This window comes from Capricornis sumatraensis, chromosome 12, assembly GCF_032405125.1.
Source record: "Capricornis sumatraensis isolate serow.1 chromosome 12, serow.2, whole genome shotgun sequence".
Taxonomy (NCBI): domain Eukaryota; kingdom Metazoa; phylum Chordata; class Mammalia; order Artiodactyla; family Bovidae; genus Capricornis; species Capricornis sumatraensis.
This window is the reverse complement of record NC_091080.1, coordinates 25,257,891-25,275,728: the sequence shown is the minus strand read 5'-3', so window position 1 is coordinate 25,275,728 and position 17,838 is coordinate 25,257,891. Positions and strand designations below refer to the sequence as shown.

Sequence of the window (17,838 nt, the reverse complement as noted above, 5' to 3'; positions counted from 1 at the left end):
CACTGTCCTAGTCCTACTCCACTGAATGAACTTATTTGTCCATGTCTCTAAGCACAGCACTGAAAATGGAACACAATGTCTGCCCTGTAAGCAGACTGACAGAGAAGAGTGGGGTTATCAGCCCACTCCACTCGAAACAACAATCGCCCAATAAATGAAGCCATTTGCTTATAGCCACAAAACTTTGATGACTCATATTTAGCTGAAATTAAGTCTTGATAACCTGGTCACATGCACTGCTAAACCATTCCTCGCTTATCCTACACTTATTTAATAGTGACTCTAGTGATCAGTAAGAAGAGTGAAAAATGAGTAAATTAGAAACATAAATGAGATAGTCAGGAGACATACTCCAGAACAAGCTCTTTTCAAGCATTTCTATAGCAATCTTGGGGAACCAATCACTATATATCTGTTCTCATCATTAACAGCATCTAGCTCTTCTATATTTCACGTTAGATAGAAAATCTGCTAGGCTTTTAATTTACATATAAAATACACATCCTAAAGGAGATCAGTCCTGGGTGTTCACTGAAAGGACTGATGCTGAAGTTGAAACTCCAGTGCTTTGGCCACCTCATGCAAAGAGTTGACTCATTGGAAAAGACTCTGATGCTGGGAGGGATTGGGGGCAGGAGAAGGGGACGACAGAGGATGACATGGCTGGATGGCATCACCGACTCGATGGATGTGAGTTTGGGTGAACTCCGGGAGTTGGTGATGGACAGGGAGGCCTGGCGTACTGTGATTCATGGGGTCGCAAAGAGTCGGACACGACTGAGCAACTGAACTGAACTGAAGATACACATACATCTGTTATTATTAAGGGCAAGTGTGTGTTAACTGCTCAGTTGTGTCCAATTCTTTGTGACCCCATGGACTATAACCCACCAGGCTCCTCTGTCCATGGGATTTTCCAGGCAAGAATACTGGAGTGGGTTGCCATTCCTTCTCCAGGAGATCTTCCTAATCCAGGGATCGAACTCGGGTCGCCGACACTGTAGGCAGACGCTTTACCATCTGAGCCACCAGGGAAGTCAAGAATACTGGAGTGGGTTGCTATTTTTCCCTCCAGGGGATCTTCCTAACCCAGGGATTGAACCCAGGTCTCCTGCATTGCAGGCAGATTATCTACCACCTGAGCCAGCAGGGAAGTTACATACAGTTTATTGCCAAAACCAGGACACTCTGGGAGTGAAAGAAGGGACGCTATTAATAACTGCACAGAGAACTACGTAAATTGTAAAGCACGTAAACTGGCCATAACATGGGGACATGGCTACCCTAGGCATACTGGATGTGACTATATAAAATACCTGCTTTAAACTAAGGACACGTTTGAAATTTTCTTCCAAACAAAGAGTGATCAAGAAAAATCGCAGCATACCCATTATTGACCATTTAGCACGCTATCTTTAACAGATGGTTTAGGCATCAAAGCAGTACTTAGGGCTTGCACAGGCTTCCCGTGTGGCTCAGCTGGTAAAGAAACCGCATGCAATGCAGGAGACCTGGGTTCGATTCCTGGGCTGGGAAGATACCCTGGAGAAGGGAAAGGCTACCCACTCCAGTATTCTGGCCTGGAGAAGTCCATGGGGTCACAAAGAGCCGGACACGACTGAGTGACTTAACACTTTCACTCTCAGGGCTTGCACACGTCTCCCTACAGCTCAGCTCCTTTGATTCTACTTCCCATACTGGTTCCCTCTTCCTCATACCAAAAGAAAGACTGTACATTCCTAAACTAGGTGTTTCCTGTACACAGAGATTTTCAAGAGCGCAATACTCATGGTAGGGAAAGGAAGGGACTCTAAGCTCAGAAGAGTAAGTGTCTGTCCACAGTCTCACGGACAGTAAGTGACCAGGCCAGAACTGGAAGCTGCTTGAGTTTTCTTACCACTCAAAGGACTGAATTCAAGGCTGGTTCTGCTATTAAATGTATAGTAGCTTCTTAAGATACTACCGGTCTCTACCTAATTTCAGAACTCTGGATATAAAAGCAGGCCTGTTTCCAATATGGCTTGTGAAATCAAGAGGAAGAACTAAAAGATCTGTCTGAAACAAAGGTAAGTAAGATAAAGAACAAAAAGCACTTGGAGGCATAAACACAAGAAAGAGTCCAAGTTTCTTACTTTAAAGACATGACGTCATCCAAGAACACAGCATTGCTCCTCCAAAGAACAGCTCCAGAGGGGGTTCAAATAACATTCAGAGACTGAGAAGATGAGAAGGAGCCACCAACAGAGTGATGGCTCAGAAGTGAGATGAAAACAGTACGGTGTGAGGGTGGAAGTGATCACTCTGTCAAGTTATGCTGAAGGGCAACCGAGGAGGGCTGCTAGTTGACTCTTGGATTTTAGAATACGGATGTGGTGCTTGTGCTCAGTCCTGTCCGACTCTGGCACCCCACGGACTGTGGCCCGCCAGGCTCCTCTGTCCATGGGATTTTCCAGGCACGAATACTGGAGTGGGTTGCCCTTTCCTCCTCCAGGGGATCTTCCCAACCCAGGCATCAAACTCTTGTCTCTTACATCTCCTCCACTGCAGGCACCAGGGAAGCCCATGAATGTGGTAGATTGTTTTTTTTTAAAAGCAACAAACTCTTTACCAGAAATCCCCTCACCTGGAGGTGGAGTCTACTGCAAGTTACATTTGGCAAACATGATGCAAGCACAGGTTTGCAAAGTGTTTGTGCAGTGGGGCTTCCCTCCTTCGCTACCAGGAACTCTTTCACCATCATGGGAATGAACACAATGGAGATGAGACACAGGTGGCCACGGCCCTGGGTGACAGTAAACCAAGCCCAGACACACAGGCGAGATCATTCCAGCCGGGAAGACCAGCCAGGTCAGCCACCACAAGAACTGTCTAGAACTGCCCCCACAGAATGAAAAACAAATAAAATGGTTTTGTTCTAAGCCACTGAACTTTGGGGTGGTCTGTTAACAAGCAAAAACTCAGTGATAAAGAGGAGGATACTGGTGGCAGAAAAGAGCTGTTTCAGTGGAGGAGTGGGTGTGGATATCTGATTAGAGCTGGACTATGAATGAATGGACAGAAAGAAGGGAACACGAGGCCAGTGGCTGACACCAGCTGAGCTACAAGGGCTTCCCTTTCAAACAAGGCCAGTTCCTCAACCAGGAAACACCAAACACTCCTGCGCTCTTTGCAAGGTATTCCCTACCCCCTTCCAAAGCCTCTATAAATAGGTATGGTGGCACAATGGCAAAATCCTTCTACTGAAGCACTTACTTGGTGCATCCAGCTATGGCCAACTCAAGCATAGCTCCTCAAAGATGCAGAGGAGACGGATGAGGGAACGACATACTCTGCTACTTCACTGCCAGTGGGTTTTAGCAGCAAACTGTGCTGGATATTTACACCTGTCATTAGGAGAGTGTGTGTGTGCACGTGTGTGCACACACACGAATCCTGACAGGGCACCTCACCAGCTCTTAACAAGCCTTGGCAAGCTCATCATTTCTTATTTTCCAGATACATTCTCTGTTTGAAAAAGAACTTTAATTACATTTAAAAGCACTTGTAAAATAAATTCAAACAAGTTTCATAAAATGTCAAAAATTCATAAATAACTTACTTGGCAATCCTCAGCTTCCCGACTTCACCTCTTCCAGGGGCTTTAGCCCATTGCTGCGACAAATATTTAGGAACCTAAAACAAAACAAAACACTATTAAACTAGGTTTTGGATGCAAACAAGCTAACAACTCCTTTTAAGCATAAGGTGATATACAGCTTCTATTTTACTTTCTGTCTGTCGTAACTGACCCATAGCAAGCTCTGATTATGTTTTGCACTAAAGAGATACTAAGATATGTAAGAAACGATTTTAGCTCTCAAAGTGTTTAACACCAGTTGAGTCGGTGACACAAAACTAAAACTGGTCTTATAGCTTAACAATAATGAAACGCTAATTTATGTTCCCAAGTAAGTCTAATAAAAGTTCAGAGATGAGAAAGGCTGCCAAAAAAGGCTTCTTGGAGAATAACACTGACATGTTATGTAGAGACACTACTGAGCTTAAGATGATATGAAAAGTCATGTTTTATTTTATGTATAAGATAACTAATATGAAGAAGGATCTACTGAAATAAAAGAAATTATTCAATGTAACAACTAGCATTTATATAACACTACTTCCCTGACACTGTGATATGCACTTTTCAAGCATTTGTACTTCACGTCTATATGAGGTAGGTACTGTTCATTATCCCCACTGCACAGACTATGAATCTGGAGCACCCAGGGATTATAAAATTTAGCCAAAGGCATATAATTGGCAAATGAGGACCCAGGATTCAAATGCAGGCACTCTAGTTCCAATGCCTATGCTTTTAACCAATACACTATATTGTGTGTGCAATCAGATATATGCAATCAAAATCTCAAAAGGTTAAGAGCATATAACCTACTATGGGCCACCTGTTATTTCTTCTAAGACATAGCTGGAACTCGGCAATCAGTACATACGTTTAAGATGACCCTATTCTGGAGGAGTAAGATGCTACACGTGAAGTATGAAGTACAATGCCTCACACAAACCAAGCGCTCAGTGAGTATCAGGGGTCATTTTTATTTTCCACAGTAAGTCTGAAATGATAACATGAATGTGTAACAGAGTCAAAGAGAGCTTCCGAAGCTGGAAAGGAAAAAACTCCATCTAACAAAGTTTCATTCACAAGAAGCAGCACATGACTGTTAGTTGAACTGCAGGGCTCTGAATCGAGTAAACATTTAAGAAAAGAAGACCCTAATGGCATTTGTTCATTCCCTACACTAAAATAAACTGAACAACCACCGTGTCGAAGCTGTGCCAGAAGCCTGGAAAAGACGCCGGGGAAGGGAGCCACGGCGCCAGGTACCATGCGATGCATTCTGCATCCACAACCCATTTAATCCTCCCAATCACCCCGCAGAACTGCACCGCTCTCCTCATTCTGGAGATGACAAAACCGAGGCTCAGAGGGCTGAAATAACACGGTTAGCTAGTATTAGTCAGACTCCAGACTGGTCAAATGTACCCCATCCTTCACAGACTTCAGATCCTCTAAAGGAAAGGAGTTCTGAAGAGTCCATACCTTAAAGTTCCAACTATACTGCGCTCCACTATTCATGCACGCTTACAGGATTTGGCAAATTTCTTAGGATAACTGTACCTACCTATTAGGTCTGCTTTGAATACAGATGAGAAGAAAAGCCACTCAGGCATACAGAAGATTTACTGGCAAAAGTAACTAAATATTCCAGAAGGAGCGTCAAGGTGGCCTGATTAAGGGCTCAAATACCGTCACCAGGACTCTCACCATCTCTCGGCTCTTCTCACCACACTGACTACTTCTTTGACAGCCTTCCCCGCTACATAGCACGACGGCTGAAGCCACTCCTGAAGAACACGAGCTCTTCCCCAAATCCTCAGCAAAATCATTTTTCTCTTGTGGCTCTGACCAGGTCACGGGTCCTGTGTCTGGCCTGTTACTGAACCAGAGATGAGATTTCTGCACTGCCAGCCTGAGCCAGTGACACCTTTCGGGAGGGACAGTCAACACCTTAGAATCACCAGACTGAAAAGGCGGAGCAGTGGTGCCCACAAAGGAAACTCAAGGTGCTGTCACGGCGAGTCAAAGAAGCAAATGTCAACATTACCTGTCAGAACTAAATATAAGATGTGAAACTGATCTGGGCAAATACTGTTACATCAAATAAAACCCTGAATCCTCAGACTGTGTAAATTATTACCTCATGGCCTCAATCTTGAAATCCTGCCTAACATGTTAGCCTTTGCCTCTGGCTTTGTCTGATTTTTAGCCCAAGGGAATCTTCTTGTCAATTACTCTAACACAAAGAGGAAACGGAGTTCTACAGGTAGCAGCCTGCTCCAATAATCGATGGTGAGCTATACTCCCTAACAAAGTCCTTCGGGAAAAGATGGTGGTTTTTCTTCATCATATTCCACGTTTCTGACTCAAATACTGTTAAGACTTTCTCATTATCAAGAACAGTACCCTTTCCATAAACTGTATTTCAAGGAACCCTTCTGACCACCGTCTCCTAATTCCCTGGCCCTCTCCTCGGTACTTCGGCTCCAACAATTCTTCCATCCTTCACATCAGACTCTGCCCCTGCCTGCTTACGTCCTCTCTTCTCTCTGAAATGGAACTACATTTCACAGCCCGTCATTATAATCATTCTCTTGTCCCTAACTCCCTCCATCATACTGGCCTGGCAGAATCTAACCCTGATTTAAAGCCAAGTGATACTAGTAGTATCACTTCTCTTATTAATTAATCTATGTATTGTTTTATTTGATTGTGCTACCCCCCCCCTCCACACTTGCACCTGAGCATCTAAAGAAAGACAACCATGCCAAATGGTCTCCCCTGAAATCCTTGGTGACTAACATCAAGTAAGCCCTTCAAGATGCTGGGCAATTTAACTCCCTCTCCCTGGTCAACCGTCACCTGCAGCGGGAAAGCCACTGCAGACAGGCCACACATTCGCTCCTCAACCTGTAACACCTCTTGCTCCTCTTCCCTCCAGGATGATAACCCGACTTCCTCTTCCACTGAACCATCAAAAGCTTCTAAGTCTACCACTTAGCCACAGGGGAGCCTTCTACTCTGCTCTCCCCTCTTAACAGATGAACGGCGGCCACTCCCTCCACATGCGCACTGAATTTTTGCCTGTAGTCTAACCTAGGACGTCTTTCCTTCAATGCTACCCTCTCCCCCCTCCACTCCCTTTTCTATTCTCCCAACAGAGTCACAACGATGATGTGTGTGTGTCAGTGGCTCAGTCACGGCCAACTCTTTGCGGCCCCAAGGACTGGTGGACCCCAAGCCCACCAGACTACTACTACTACCACCAGGCCATGAGATTCTCCAGGCAAGAATATTGGAGTGGGCTGCATTCTCTTCTCCAGGGGATCTTCCTGACCCAGGGGATTGAACCCAGGTCTCCTGCATTGCAGGCAAACTCTTTACCATCTGAGCCACCAGGGAAGCCCAAAGTGAAAGTGTTAGTTGCTCAGTAGTGTCTGACTCTTTGCAATCCCATGGACTATATGTAGCTTTCCAAGCTTCCCTGACCATGGAATTCTCCAAGAAAGAACACTGGGTTGGGTAACCATTCCCTTCCCCTGGAAAATCTTCCTGACCCAGGGATCAAACCTAAACCTCCTGCATTGCAGGCAGATTCTTTACTGTCTGAGCTACCAGGGAACAGCGAGCTTACCAAATGTGGCAGAAGACTCTAAGATGGCCCTCAATAATCCCCATCCGTTGATACTTGCATCCCTGTGTAACACCCTGACTGCATGAGCCCAACTAAGCCACGCCAGGAAACTCCTGAGCCACAGAAACTATGATATCAAAAGTGTGTGCTATTTTATGCTACTAAGCCTGTGGTGATATGTTATATAGCAATAGATAACAAACACGTTACATGACATTTAATATATTTAAATGTTGTAAATAAATTAACCATTTAATTCTCACACAATCTGTTTATTTTTCCCATTTTACAAGTGAGGAAACTGAGGCACGGAAAGTGAGCAAATAGACTCGCGGTCACACCCCTGGAAAGGGCAGGCTCCTTCATCCTTCCCACACACTGTCCCGTGTCTCTGCCTCTCTCCACCGCAAGGCTCTGAGTGAGCTGTCTCTGCTGGCTGACCACAGTTCCTCCTCTGCCGCTGGGTTCTGCTCTAGACAGGCTCTCCCCTCCACCACTCCACAGACACGGCTGCCTGTGGTTAACAGCTCTCCGCAATGTCAAGCCAACGTTCAGTCCTCATCTTGCAGACCTATCAGAAATATCTGAGACTCTATTGTCGCCTCCTCCTTCAAACGCCTTCTTCACTTGGCGTCAGGTCACCACAGTCTCTCGTGATTTTTCTCCAGACTCTCCTTTTTCAGTCTCCACACATCTAGATTCTCATCTTCCTGACCTTTTAACCTGAGAGGGCCCGGATTTCGGTCCTCAAGCCTCTCTTCTCTGTCCACACTCATTCTTACGTAACCTCATCCAATCCCAAGGCTTTAAATTCCATCTGTGTAACTACAACTCTCAAATTTACAGCTCTTCCCTCAAGTTCCAAATTATACAACCAGCTGCTTACTCAAACTCTCCATCTGAATATTCAGGAGACGTTTCAAACTCAAAATCTCCACTCAAGAACGGATTCTTACTCGTGAACCTATTCCTCCGGCAACCTTCCATAACGCAGTAAAAGTCAACTCCATCCTTCCAGGTACTCAGTCGGAGACCATGGACTTAACCTGAATAGCTCCTTTTTTCTCACATTCCACATCCAATCAACTGACACAGCCTGTCAGCAATACCTTCAAATTATTTCTGGGCTCCACATCCTTCTCACCAATTCCAGGGCTACCATCCTAACCCAGACCACCTTCATCTCTTGTGTGATTGTTGTCTGTGTCCACTTTAGTCTCAATACAGCAACCAGTTCAGTTCAGTCGCTCAGTGTGTCCGACTCTTTGCGACCCCATGAATCGCAGCATGCCAGGCCTCCCTGTCCATCACCATCTCCCAGAGTTCACTCAAACTCACGTCCATCGAGTCAGTGATGCCATCCAGCCATCTCATCCTCTGTCGGCCCCTTCTCCTCCTGCCCCCAATCCCTCCCAGCATCAGAGTCTTTTCCAATGAGTCAACTCTTCGCATGAGGTGGCCAAAGTACTGGAGTTTCACCTTGAGCATCATTCCTTCCAAAGAACACCCAGGACTGATCTCCTGTAGAATGGACTGGTTGGATCTCCTTGCAGTCCAAGGGACTCTCAAGAGTCTTCTCCAGGACCACAGTTCAAAAGCATCAATTCTTCGGTGCTCAGCTTTCTTCACAGTCCAACTCTCACATCCATACATGACCACAGGAAAAACCATAGCCTTGACTAGATGGACCTTTGTTGGCAAAGTAATGTCTCTGCTTTTTAATATGCTATCTAGGTTGGTCATAACTTTCCTTCCGAGGAATAAGCGTCTTTTAATTTCATGGCTACAATCAGAGTGACCATATTAAAACAGAAGTCAGATGACACTGTTCTGTTCAAAGCCTTTCAGTTTATTTAACAGACATCTACACAGTGCTTACTACGTGCCAAATACTTTTCTGAGCACTTTAGAAATTTACCTCACTTGATCCTCATAACAACTTTATTATTATCCCATTTCACAGAGAAGCAAGTAAGGCATCAAAAAGTTATCATTCATCCAAAGTCTCACAATCACTAGCAGTGAAGCCAGGATTCTAACCGAGGCAGTCGGGCTCCCCCATCACCATCCATGCCTCCTCTCTATGGCTACTAGCCTCCCATGGCATTCACGGTAAAAATCCTGTGATGTCTCAGATGATACAGTCCACTGAGATCCACGGCCTCACCTCCTACCACTTTCGCTCACTTGACTCTAACCACACAGATCTACCAACACTCCCAGCACCATCCCACCTGAGGGCCTTTGATTCGCTGTTACTTCCGTCTGGAACGTTCCTTCTCCAAATATGTGAAGGGCATTCCCGTAACTCCCTTCAGGTCTCTGCTGAAGGCCCACCTTATGGGTGAGGCCCTTTCCCACCTGATTGGAGCAGCATCCCCTGCTCCCTCCTGCAGCCTCCGCCCTGATCTGCCTTCTGCCTTCCTCCGGAGCTCTCCGCACTCGCTACGCACTTCTGTGTGCTGTCGTTCCCCCTCCGTCAGAGCGCAACCTGCGCGAGGCGGGCATTCTGTCTGTGTCGCTTGCTCTGCCACACCCCTAACAGAAGGACAGACCAGCACGCGGCAGCAACAGCGCTATTATTTCAGTGACTGGACACTGGTAAAGAAACATTAGCTACTGTTAATGTAATGACAATGATGGTGTTATCAGAATAAGTCCAGGCTATGGAATTACACTTTAATAAATCTCATTGCATTCTCAAAGGGAAACCTTACTCCAGAGATCTACCTTAAAATAAGGGGGAGAAGGGGAAAACACCCATAGAGTGAAACATTTTCCAGCCTGCCACTGTCCCCTTATTGCTGGTTCCCTGACAGGCTGCTAAGGTAAAGGGAAGACAAGAATGTTCCAGAGCTCCTGCTGAGACCACAGTTCTTCAGTACATAACCAGGTCAGAAGACCCTGTGGTCAAACTGCCTGAGACCACAATTTAGGCCATCAAACAAGACAACAGCTCTAAGTGAAGTAACTACGTATTATAAGATAAAATTAAGAATCATAGTCAGTACAATAATTGAATCTAATACAAGCAACTGGCCAACTTAGAGAAAAGATTATGTGCCTGAAATTAATTGATAAAGTCTGGAACGCATACTGCATTGTCATCATTATTAAAATAAAACTGAAAGTCCCTAAGGTAAGCCTACTAGCTTATTTAATTCAAAAGGTTGCCAAAATACTATACCCTTGTAACAAAAACTAGTAAAATACAATGATGATAGTATGTCAATCATATATAACTTTTTATACCACGAGATTATGGAAATAGGCTTCCCAAAAGCTCCAATGCATTAAGTTCGGAAGAGGCCTTCGCTGGTGGTCCAGTGGTTAGTTCACCTTGCGATGCAGGGGACACCAGTTCGATCCCTGGTCCAGGAAGATCCCACATGCCCCAGGGCAACGAAGCCAGCAACTGCAGCTACCAAAGGCCATCCACCCTAGAGCAGAGACTCTGCAACCAAAGAAGCCACTGCAATGAGAAGCCCGGGCACCACCACTAGGGAAATCCTGCACACAGCAGCAAAGGCCCAGCACGGCCAAAAATACATGCACACATATTTAAAGGAAAAAAAGGAAGGAGAAGGAACAGATAATGGTGTATATGGTTCCAAGGCTCCAAAGTTTTTTTGGACAGCTGATATTTTTAATTAAAACATTACATTTTATCTTTAAGTAAAGTACATTTAAGGTGTACAACATGGTTTTATATGCACATGAAACAATTAAGCCAGTCAAGCTAATTAACATATTATCTCTTCACATAATTACCTTTGTTTCTAGATGAGAACACCTGAATGCTATTCTGAGTACATTTCCCCCAAACACTCTCGCCAACTTGTCACTTGTGAGATAGCTGTGTCGTTTCCACTGTCTCCACATTCATTAAAGAAACGGAGATGGAGACAGGAGAACAGGTACAACAGGGGCTGTTTTCTCAGGTTTCCCAAGACCAAGGAGCGTGACAGCAAATGACTCACTGCAGCATTATTTTCTCAGAGAAATTCCCTTGACCTCTAGACCACGCCCCTTTGTTATTCACACTCACAAAACAGTATTTCTGTCTTCAGTGATCTTATCTATCTGTGTGAAACTGTTTTCATTAGGACCAGTATTGCCTGAGGTCTGTCTCAGGGAGCGCACTACAGACTCCAGTTTACAGAGTACGGACCCTGTCCTGTCTTGCTCACGTAACGCCCTCAGAGCCTAGAACAAATGACTGGTGATCACTGAAAGCTTGTGGAAGAAACCCATCTGCCCGCCCACTCACTCAAGCTACAGAGTGGTCAGGGCAACTGCGCCTTTGAAGCCAAGGGGCCACGGTGGTATACACAGAGCTTACTCCCTAGGCTTGTTTGCCAGCTCTGCTTCATCTAGTATCTAGTTCCCCAACAGCTAGCCTCCAAAGCCATGCTTCTCCCAGGGTGCACAAGCAAAGTAAGAGCGCTGTGTGGACACTGGCGTGGCACCCATTTCCTCCTTCCGGAGTGGAGGCCTACCCCCCGAGCTGCTGGGAGCGTGGCCACAGACAGCCTGCAGTCCTTGGCTCTCTCTGGAGTGCTTCCACTGAAGAGTTGGCCACGATCACACACTCCTCCTGGGCGAAACCACCCGGTGCCCAATCCTGCATAAGTCTTTTTCCTTCCACAGGGGATGATCCCAACAGCACTGCGTAGCAAACCCCTGCAGCTCATCACCTCAGAACTAGCTTCCCTGGGAATCCAACATGCATCAGGCAGCTTTTACTCACACGTTGTCCTGAAGGTCGGTGTATTGAGCTGACAAGACCCAAGGCCATAAAAACAAATTCCCCACTCCCTCACTTCTGTTCTCCAGGGAGAAGTCTCATTAAAGAGACCCAAGGGGTTGGCGGGGGGCGTGCGGTGAGGGGAAAGCACATTTCCTATAGCTGGCTTTGTAGCCACATAGACCTAAATCTGAATCACTGTTCCATGCATGGGCAGGATAATTAACACCCCTAAGCCTCAATTTTACCATCTGAAAAATATAGATAATTAGTACCTACTTCACAGGTTTGCTTTCTGAAATACTTGGCACATTATAAGTTTCTTTTTCCCCTGCAAGGCTTTGAGGTATCACCCATTCCAGTTTCATCTCTCCCTGATAGATAGCTTTCACTCTGGCTGCCAATGTCCAACTGCTTATTTGTCCGTGAAAAAAGAAAAGCTAAGCTTGATGGCTTTTGAGGTGTTGAATGAAAGTGAAAGTCACTCAGTCGTATTCGACTCTTTGTGACCCCATGGACTATACAGTCCATGTATACATGGTATACATGAACTATAGTCTCTGGAGAGACTGTATAGCCAGAATACTGGAGTGGGTAGCCTTTCCCTTCTCCAGTGGGTCTTTCCAACCCAGAGATCGAACCCAGGTCTCCAGCATTGCCGGCAGATTCTTTACCAGCTAAGCCACAAGGGAAGTCCAAGAATACTGGAGTGGGTAGCCTATCCCATCTGCAGCAGATCTTCCCGACCCAGGAATTGAACCAGGGTCTCCTGCATTGCAGACGGATTCTTTACCAACTGAGCTATTGAATGGAGGACCCAACATTCACAGGGGGTGATGTCCGTCACTTCGGTCCTGATTCTCTCCTCCAACAAACATCAATCAAAATGCTCACAGGAGGAAGGCTGGTGGGACCTGAAACACACCTTTTTGCTGGCCAGAAAATTGTTGGATGAACCTACCACAATGCTTGTCAATACCTCCACCTGTCCGTTTCCTCCAAGAAAGATAGTTTCATCATCCAAGCTCTTATAGGCTATTCACTACTTACAAAAACCCCACCACTCCTAAAAATGCTGGGAGCTTTATCTCCTCTTCTTCCCCATCAGGTACCCTTACCCTCCAGCCAACCATAACTAGGGAAGATGACTTTTCCAGAAGTCTAAATGTTGGAAGTGAAACAACAGAACTATGCTAAAGTGTTCTTAAATATCACGTTTAGACCGTGATTTGGTGTACAGTGTGCAACAGCAGGCCTGTGACCGGCTGGCAACCTGACAGTGGCGAGGACTGGGTGAGCAACAGGAACCGGGTAACACCCACTACAAGGGATGAGCTCCCCGACCAGGGGGAGACTGCAGTTGTTCATGTTTTTTTGAGCAGGCGATATCGTAAAGTTAAATTCAGTCACGTCTATTATCCATCAAAACTTATTTAGATCATTCTCTCGCAGATTTAAGGTATTCAGAACTCCAGAAATGGCCTTTGTCTTGCTGTATCTCACTGTTTGCTGACCCCAGGTTAGGCAAGGCACAAGCGGGGAGGCTGGAGGAAGATGCGAGGCACTGCAGGGACCGCAGATGGCCTTTATCTGCAGCAGCAACGCGGACATGCTTTATTTTCTAATGGATGACACAGCAGCAGCAACGACTGCCCGACTCAACTAGACTCACCTCGACTAAAGGAGCTTTTCAGGTGGTGCTTATACAGACCACACCACGACGCACGTGCGCAGTGCCACAAATGATCCCAGCTGTAGGATGTGAGTGGAGTGGGGCGAGGGAGCCTGACCACCACCACCTGGGCCACTGCTCTCTCCCTACAGCATTTCACTGGTCAGAAGAGAAACAGGTAGTGGACATTCTGGTACACAATCTTCCACTCTATTTGCCTTTTCCTGAACACACTCATCAGCCCTGCCTGGAACTATTTCCCCCAACTCATCAACTCCATAGGCTCTTCATAAATGCCAGCTTCCCCATGACGTCTTCCCTGATTCCACGCGGTAACTTTTTCACTGCCTACAACTCTGAGAGAGCTTGTATGTATGACTCTTACTGTAGTTATCCTTTCCCTTGTCTAGCGATGAAATTAATAATGAACAAATTAATTACGAACAGAAATGGCCCATAAACTTGCGATACTCTAGGAGCTCACATATTTTGCAACAAATGATCCTCAAAGATCAGAGCTCAAAGCATGATTTATAATAAGAAATATGAACGTATACCAAAAAGATTTAAAATTGCATGCAGTTCTATTCAAATTCTAATTTGAACAGAAAAACTCTAATTTGAACTATATTAGTAAGACTTCTTTTTAAAGCGATAAAATGTATTCAAATGGCCATATAGGAGAGAACACTAAAATTTCTTTAGTTTAGATTTGTAACTTTCTCTTACATCCTCATTTAGTCAGTCACCACATCCTGACAACTTTTGCTGAAAAAGTTTCCCTAACTCCTGAGACTTCACTATCAAATGTCTAGGATCCTGTGATAATTTCCTAATTTTGACTCTGGTTATCTTCTCTTCAAGCTTCCCCCCTGCCCCACCCCACTTAAAGAATCATTTGTATCCCTGCCTTACTCAAAACCCTCCAAGAGTCTCATTTCCTGTAGACTAGAGTTAAAACTGGAGAAGACAATGGCACCCCACTCCAGTACTCTTGCCTGGAAAATCCCATGGATAGGGGAGCCTGGTAGGCTGCAGTCCATGGGGTCGCGAACAGTCAGACATGACTGAGCGACTTCACTTTCACTTTTCACTTTCATGCATTAGAGAAGGAAATGGCAACCCACTCCAGTGTTCTTGCCTGGAGAATCCCTGGGACAGGGGAGCCTGGTGGGCTGCCGTCTATGGGGTCACAAAGAGTCGGACACGACTGAAGTGACTTAGCAGCAGCAGCAGCAGTGCTAAAACATTCCCATTTCACAACGTGATAATGTCAGTATATGGTCCCAATCCGCTACTCCAGGCATGATGTCCTCTTTGTTTTCCAGCCCACACCAAATTACTGTGCATTCTCACTCCTGCATTTCAGAACCACTCTCCATGGTATGCTACAGAGATACTATGGGCCCCCATCCAAACCTCTGTAAGGCAAACATTTATTGAGCATCTACTGCGCTCCAAGCACAAACACATCACCTCAAGCTCTCGCCATCTTTTCAAGCTCTTTTCATCTGCAAAGGAGATCTCCTCCCTAATGATATCTCTCCAACTAGCATGCAGGAGGAGAGAGATACTTGTTTACTCCATCATTTTAAATCACACTGATATCACTGTGATAAGTCAAATCAGCGCCAGAGATTAAGGCTAGGGTTGAAGAATAAGAGTTTCATTCATGCATACATCACATTATCTGAGCTATTTACCTTACACCAAACACAGTTCTGGGTGACAGGCAAGACGCCTACTCTCGCAAAATATGACTGTGCATGTGCTTTGAAGAATGTTAATACAGGTTCAACATGCTAGTGAATAATCATAAGGGCAGGAGCAGGGGACTACAGAAGATGAGATGGTTGGATGGCATCACCGACTCAACGGACATGAGTTTGAGTAAGCTCCGGGAATCGGTGATGGACAAAGAAGCCTGGTGTGCTGCAGTTCATGGGGTCGCAGAGTCAGACACAATTGAGCAACTGAACTGAATCATAAGGGAGCTACATCAGAGAGGAAGACTAGAAGGGCCTCTCAGATTTAACTGATAAACACTCAGACATGTGATAAAAGCTTTCCAAAAATCTAACAAATAAAGGTCTCTATGTTTTACTTGAGTTTTCAAGACTATAATCACATTTTGAATATACACGTCTTATGAAAACTTCCTAAGAAACAACAGTCCCCAATTTGAAAAAGTAAGGGATAAATAGTGTACTCACTAAGTGAAGAAGTGAAGGTTGCTCAGTGTCTGACTCTTTGCGACCCCATGAACTATACAGTCCATGGAATTCTCTAGGCCAGAATACTGGAGTGGGTAGCCTTTCCCTCCTCCAGGGGATCTTCCCAACCCAGGGATCAAACCTAGGTCTCCCACATTGCAAGTGGATTCCTTACCAGCTGAGCCACAAGGGAAGCTCAGTAAGTACTTACTAAAGGTTAATCAAAATGCTGCCTTTACAAAAAAAAAAAAAATTACTGACAGTTTCACCTGAGACACAGTCGAACTCTAAAAGAACACTCCAGTCCACGGTCTCTCCTTCCCTGAGTTCAGAGCACTCTCAGCTCTCCTGGGAACTCCATAAGAGCCATCAACCTAAAAGAACACCTTACGAGTGAAAGTGAAGTCACTTAGTCCTGTCCAACTCTTTGGGACCCCATGGACTATAACCTATCAGGCTCCTTCAAAAGGGATTTTCCAGGCAAGGATACTGAAGTGGGCTGCCATTCCCTTCTCCAGGGGATCTTCCCCACCCAGGGATCGAACCTGGGTCTCCTGAATTGCAGGCAGATGCTTTACCATCTGAGCCACCAGGGTACTCAGAGAACAGTTCTACTTTCTGGCTCAGAAAACTACCCAGAAAGCAAACGCTCAACTTTCTTATAGATTGATGACTGAAATCAGTTTCAGCAAGTGGAGATGAAGAAATTCTTCAGCCTGGGATAAAATGCTCAAACTGGGGGGCCATCAAGACAGGAGCCCAGAAAAACCAGGTCGTGGGATATGGAGATCCATTCAAGGCACGTTCAGACTCTTAGTTGGCTAAAACACACTGGGTGTCCCTGAACTAATGTCCTCGTCTGCAAACAAGCCTACCAACCAACCCTGCCTCTCAAGGTAAGCGAAGTTCTAAACGAGAGAGCCCTAATGAGCTTTAAAAGGTGCACAAAGTGGGAGGGTCTCAAGTCACGTGTGTGTGTGTGTGTGCGTGTGTGTGCGCGCGCGTGTATGTTAGTTGTTCAGTCGTGTCCGACTCTTTATAACCCCATAGAATGCAGCCCACCAGGCCCCTCTGTCCATGGGGTTCTCCAGGCAAGAACACCGCAGTGGGTTGCCACTTCCTTCTCCCAAAGGAACTACAGAAAGAAAGTGAAGTCGCTCAGTCGTATCCGACCCTTTGAGACCCCATGGACTGTAGCCCACCAGGCTCCTCCGTCCATGGAATTTCCCAGGCAAGAGTACTGGAGTGGGTTGCCAGTTCCTTCTCCCTCAAGTCACTTAAACTACTTTAAAAGCGGGAGCCACGCAAACCTTACCTTGACCAGCCACACTCCGGTGTTCTGTTTGGCGCCAGTCAGGTCGAGTTCTCCGCGCTCGGCCATGGGTCTGTCGCCGGCGGAGACCTGCGGACTTAGAGCAGCGGCCCCGGGAGCTGGTGACTGCGGGACGAGGGAGCGAAGCACACGGCGAACCCTGGCCGGAGGTTGACTGTGAAGAGCCCGCGGTCCAACTTCCGGGATGCCGGGAGCCCTGGGAAAGAAGAACACACACAGCCGGCAGCGGGGAACTGCGCCTGCGCACTGCGGCCGTCAGTACGGCGCGCTACTGAGGACAAACTTCATCGGCGGGCACCTTCTTGAGTGGGCGTGGCTACTTCCAGGGACTGTATCTGAGTAATTAAAAACGAGGTTGGGATGGGCGCAAACATCAGCAGTACATATAAAGACCAGGTCAGAGTAACAGAAGAAAGTGTCAAAACAGAAAAACGGGGTTTAAAGAGACAAAGGCTGTCAGTGTATGTCCAATCCAGGCCAAGGAGAGAAAGACAGCATTTGGAGGACAGGTAGGAGAAATGAATAAAATGAATTAGCAGAGTGGTCTTTATTGAAAGGCTACCCTGAGCACCTTCAGTTAAACGAGTAGGGCGCACCCCTTTAAGACTCCAAAACCCAGAGCC

At 46.0% G+C, this 17,838-nt stretch overlaps 1 protein-coding gene across 1 annotated transcript in view; it reads right to left on the bottom strand.

Annotated features, from left to right (window-relative positions):
* Positions 1 to 17,386, bottom strand: part of GTF2F2 (general transcription factor IIF subunit 2) — a 139,455-nt gene extending 122,069 nt beyond the window's left edge. The window contains exons 1-2 of the mRNA XM_068984505.1: positions 17,198 to 17,386; positions 3,599 to 3,672 (exon numbers count right to left, since the gene is read on the bottom strand). Coding sequence (XP_068840606.1) covers positions 3,599 to 3,672; positions 17,198 to 17,263 — 140 coding nt within the window. The 5' untranslated portion in view covers positions 17,264 to 17,386. The remainder of the gene's footprint in view (positions 1 to 3,598; positions 3,673 to 17,197) is intronic.
* Positions 17,387 to 17,838: the final 452 nt, after the last annotated feature.